The 5,197-nt window shown below is 36.3% G+C and overlaps 1 protein-coding gene across 2 annotated transcripts in view; it reads right to left on the bottom strand.

Moving 5' to 3' along the window:
* Positions 1-1,541: 1,541 nt before the first annotated feature.
* hnf4g (hepatocyte nuclear factor 4, gamma) overlaps positions 1,542-5,197 on the bottom strand; it is a 12,569-nt gene continuing 8,913 nt past the window's right edge. The window contains exons 8-11 of one of the 2 annotated variants that reach the window (XM_024279804.2): positions 4,788-4,837; positions 4,423-4,609; positions 3,725-3,844; positions 1,542-3,612 (exon numbers count right to left, since the gene is read on the bottom strand). In XM_024279804.2, coding sequence (XP_024135572.1) covers positions 3,491-3,612; positions 3,725-3,844; positions 4,423-4,609; positions 4,788-4,837 — 479 coding nt within the window. In that variant the 3' untranslated portion in view covers positions 1,542-3,490. The remainder of the gene's footprint in view (positions 3,613-3,724; positions 3,845-4,422; positions 4,610-4,787; positions 4,838-5,197) is intronic. The other variant, XM_024279806.2, reaches the window with a different exon arrangement.

The raw sequence follows: 5,197 nt of genomic DNA, 5'->3' as shown, positions 1-5,197 counted from the left end.
TAACCCACGCAGTGGCAGGACACAGAAAATCACTCAGAGGAAGGTATTCCAGAGCTGGGGACCACCTTACCTTGTTTTCCAAGCGCGACAAACACCGGAAATTTTTAGAGACAGAGAGGAGTGATGGGTGAATGCTCTGGCGAGGAATAATAATCTGCAGGTGAATTTTTGGATGTCATTTCTTGCTGCATCAGTGGTCCTGATGCATGACTTTAAAATCTTTTATTTTTATCATTTCAGCTCAATCCAAACATTTTTAAACACCCTTTTTTGTTTGGCAAAATCTTGCCAAATCAGGAACAAAACAACCAAAAAACACAGCTATTTAGATGCTACTCATGAAATGGAGATTTACTTATTATTGTTGTTAGTGCTGTTGGATGACAGAAAGATATTGTTTGTCTAGCAGCTTTTGAAGGTTCAGTAAACCACAGACTTATACTGCCACCTACTGTTTATAAGAGGATGTGAGCACATCAAGTGTAGTTTTAGTGTTAATTAGACATTTTTGACACTATATTTAGAATAAATGTGTTCATTATGGATATTTTAAGTGTGCGAAGGATAAAAAAATTAACAAGAATATTTCCGTACTATATTAAATTCTGTGAATACATCTTTTTACTTAGTCTTCAAATTAAAAAATCAAGTTTAAAGCTATAAATGTATATATGTGTTATATCTGACACTGGGGTCATTACAAAAATGTCTCTCAAACTTTTGTGCAACTAAAAAAAAGGAGGAGAATTTTCCTATTCCTGTCCATCCTTTGTTCCTCTCTTCTTCTCTTTCCTTCTTGTCATCCTCCTCAGGTGGAGCGAGCATCACACTGGTGTGTAATAGCGTGCTGTCAGTGTGGGCCGCAGTGAGGTGTGCGGAGTAGAGCTGTGCATCTCAGATGAGAAATGTGACTGGCATGCTAACACTCAGTTTTATCTGAGGAAAAAGGGAGAGACAGGACCCCTCATCTCCTCACTGTAGGCCTTTGATTAAAGCTCCCTGGGCACACAAACACACACAATTGAGAGTGTATGCACATGCACTCGCTCAGATTATAAATAAATTGCAGGTAGGAGCATGCACACGTACTGTATATGCACCTACACACATCTTCCCATTGTAGGTGGTGTTGTTTTGACCTGAGCCAGGTAGCTTGTCCATTATAGAGTTGATAGAAGGATTTGGACATGTTGATTCTAGACAACATCATCTCCGCTGCCATAAATAACCCCCGTATTTTCTCTGAGTCACAAAGCAATATACAGAGAATAAGAGCTCTAAGCTTTATCTCCTGATCTCACCCACTGCACAAAAACGCGTACACATGGACACACAACAATGATTGTGTGAAGATGGACATAAACTGAATCTCAAATTCAAAGGCAGCTTTGGTCGCAGCACAGCTCAGTTTCAGTGTAAATGAGCATTTTGGGTTCTAGTGTGTTTTTATCGTGTGATTTCTGAGACGGGCAACAGGAAACGTGTTTTATTTAGACGAAACGCACCATCAGATGGTCTAAATTACATACCAATAAAGATTTTGAGATTGCATGTATATTCAGGCAGTGGAGCTTTGATGGAGCAGGAAGGGAGTAATAGACACCGCACACATCATCATAAAATGGAGAAAAACTATATTTCTGTAAGTTCCTCATCATCCTTTTAACTTGATTGCTTCCCCAAATATGTTTTATTTCAGAAAATAATTGGACACAAATATGTTGTCATCTTAAACTTTTGTTACTTTTTTATCAAACAACAGAAGGATTGAATACATACACACAAGACATTATATATAATTTGATATTTTTCTATTTGAGACATCAGGAGAGTGAAAAAATTGTCACATTAAAAGATTAAATCAATATATGATTTCAATCACATAGCTAAGTGAATGTACTTGATTAAAGCAAGTTTTAACACAAGGTTAACAAAAGAATCACTTATATTTACATATTTTACATTTCAAAAGTTAAATAAGTTCTACCCTCAAAGCTTTTTACAATAATTTTGATACATTCTTTTACATTATGATTTTAAAAAATCAAAATCCCCCCAAAATTTTGAGTTTTTAACATTAGATTCAATTTGAGATTATCATATTTTACAGTTTTTTCTTTTTCTTGAAATCTGTGATTCCATATTGTTTTGCTTAATTGCATATTCAGTACTTCAGCTTTTGCTAAACTGTAAAAATATAACCATTATTAATGTCAAAATGTCTGATATATCAAAATAGAACAAAATATAACATTTACATTGAGTTAATATACAAGAACCACAAACTCAAAGTTCCATTATGTTCCTTTTTAAATCCATAAATCACTTTTTTTCACACCGCACATTGAAATGTTAATTTCTTCTGCATGGACTAAGAGCTAAAGTACCAGAAACTGCTGAATGAATGCATCATATGCAAATAAACCTAACAAAGGTTTAGGAATAACGATAATTTTGCTTATTTTATCCCTTTCTATAATAACAGATAAGAAAAGAGAGAAAAAAGGCTGACTAATAAGGTTAAATTATAATTAAATTAATAAATTTAAACTTGGTGGTGAGTTGTTCTAAATCTGAGGTATCTTTGTTTACAAAGTTTCTTTGCAAAAGGTGTCTTTAAAATTCTAAAATAAACACATTCTCCTTTTTAAGGAGATATATTTTTAAATACAATCAAATGCCACTTTTATTTTCCTAAATGGCTACAGCTTTTCCTAATATTATAAATACTTGTGCTTATTATAAATTGGTATAAATTTACAAAGTGCCAATCAGGCAGCCTCACCTTATTGATCCTCACACAGTGATGTAATCTAAACCTCTATTTTTTATCGTCACATTTAATATGTGCTGTTGCACTGCAGGGTTTTTCCCCCCCACTCCACCAAACAAGCAGCTTTGACCCCAGATTTGGCTGACGGTCGGGTCATGTCAGACCAACAGGGCAAACTGTTGCAGGTATTCGATCTGTTTGCCACCCTCCCTTGTTCCTCTCTGTTTTTTACAAAACAAAAGAGCAATCTTTGAACTCAGCGCGCATTCATGCTTTATTTGTTCTTGGCAAGTGAGTTTAATAGCTGGAGGAAGAGCAAATATGTAGTGAAAAAAAAAAAAATCTTATGAATGTTTCTCCTTTTGTGTGTGGGGAGTTGTTTGATGGAGCTCAGGAATCCTCCTGAGGACAGTTGCATGACTTCAAAATGTTAGCTTTTACATATGACCGTTGAAAGCAATGGCTTCACCCTCATTGAAAGTTACACGTGCAAAGACACATCATTCCTGATGATGAAGTCTGCAGGATGATGAGACTCGTTTTAGTACACCTTATGGATTATTGAGTTATTTCTTGAGAAAGGTGTGCTGGTACTTTAGGCATTCGGTATGTACATTTTTAGAAAAGATACAACCCAGAGTTTTGGTAAATGCACATATCACAGGGTGCTTCATTATTTTCATGCTGGGATGATAAACAGAAGATAAATATGGTTGATCAGGGATCTGTCTGTGTGGACGGCGACGGGCTGGTTGGAGGACACAGAGGCTGTGGAAAGGGTTTGTATATTTCTGTAGCAGGAGCCTGTGGGGGTGATGGGATGGGAGTGTCTGGGGAAGCTGCAATAAGCAAAACAGCATCATAAATTATGAAGTTAGGCATTTGCTCCAACGTAAAGTGACACAATTTGTCTTTTGTTTACTCTTTTTTTTCTACTTTTTGCATTCTTACCTATTTGTGGAGCGTGCAGGACAGGCATGGTGCTTATGACCAGCGTGTGTCCAGTCACGGGGTCCTGGGCCAGCTGGGTGTGTGCCTGGTGGTGCAGGTGTGATGGTTCTGATGCAAGTCCTGAAGACATAACAGGGATTTCAAATCGAGATGAAAAATGTTTTAAAAAGAATTATTTATGATACTAAAAGCATCTATCTATGAATTTTTTTAAGTTTGTCACATTACTAAATATAGGTATGTCTAAGACATTTTTTGATAGTTTTGTTGTTGCTGCTGTATCAGTTCTCCATTTGGACAGATTTCTTAAGAAAAAAAAGGAGCGCTTTCCGTTAGCTGTCATACAAGTCAAGCTGTCATAGTTGTCTGTTTTTTTAACTCCTTATATGGTTAAACAAAAAGACATATATAGAGATGACTATTTTTATTCTGTCAACCTCAGCTATAGGCTTCAGTTGTATGATTTGTTTATTTGAAGCATTCTTGTTTTATTATTTTTTACATCTATTTGTCCAAAAAAAACTGTTTAACCTTAAATATAGACATGAATCTGAATTATTTCATAACACTTTCGGTGTTTCTCTAAAAAATGTACCATTTCTTCAGCCCAGTGAAGGTTCCTTTCTTTAGTTTTACTAGACAATTTTGGGTTGCTAAATGTCATGCAGAATTACAAGAACGGGGGAAAAAGAACTCACCTCCCAGCAACATTTCATGCAGGAGGTTGTCTATCTTGGCCAGGCCGCAGAGCTTAATGAACTGGAGCTGTTCAATCATCTGCCAGGTGATGCTCTGCAGGGTTGGCAGCAGAAGCAGGAGCTCTCCAAAACGACCCCTGGAGTCATACTGACGGTCATTAATGTAGTCTTCTAGACTCATCTGAACCTGGTAAAACACACCAGCACAAGGCCAAGCTCTCATTACTGAGTAATATTTCCTCCGTTTCAGGATGCCGAAATAATAGAAGGGAAAAAAAATACCAGGATGAGTGATCAACTTGGTGCAAATGTTTTGATATTGCTTAATAGTTATGGTGGTTTGAGAGTGGTTAAAGTCAACTTACCTGCAAACGCACAGCCTTAATCTTTGAGGGGTTCCGCAAAGACTTGGCATCTGTGGATTAAAGGCAAAGCATAAAAACACACGGGGCATTATGATAGATAAAGACAAACAAAAAACAAGAATTCATGTAAAAAATGATCATGGTCAATCTGTGAAATAATGACTAACAAAATAAAAGCAGAGATGTGGTCTTTATTTGTTTGAGGAGACAAATGCATCACAAATCAATATTGGTTTGTCTGTTTTTTGCTAAATTTTTGTACAACTTGTTAGGGCTGGGCAATACTTGGCAATTGGGTAACAATCCGAAACCGATTCGATACTTTTCAATATTGATACCAATGCCGATATTTTTTGTAAATGCAGTGGATCTGACATGAACCTCAAAATCTCAATTGTTTTTAATCGCTG

Source organism: Oryzias melastigma, linkage group LG20 (assembly GCF_002922805.2).
Source record: "Oryzias melastigma strain HK-1 linkage group LG20, ASM292280v2, whole genome shotgun sequence".
NCBI lineage: Eukaryota > Metazoa > Chordata > Actinopteri > Beloniformes > Adrianichthyidae > Oryzias > Oryzias melastigma.
The sequence above is the reverse complement of the archived record's forward strand: the minus strand, read 5'-3'. Positions and strand labels throughout refer to the sequence as shown.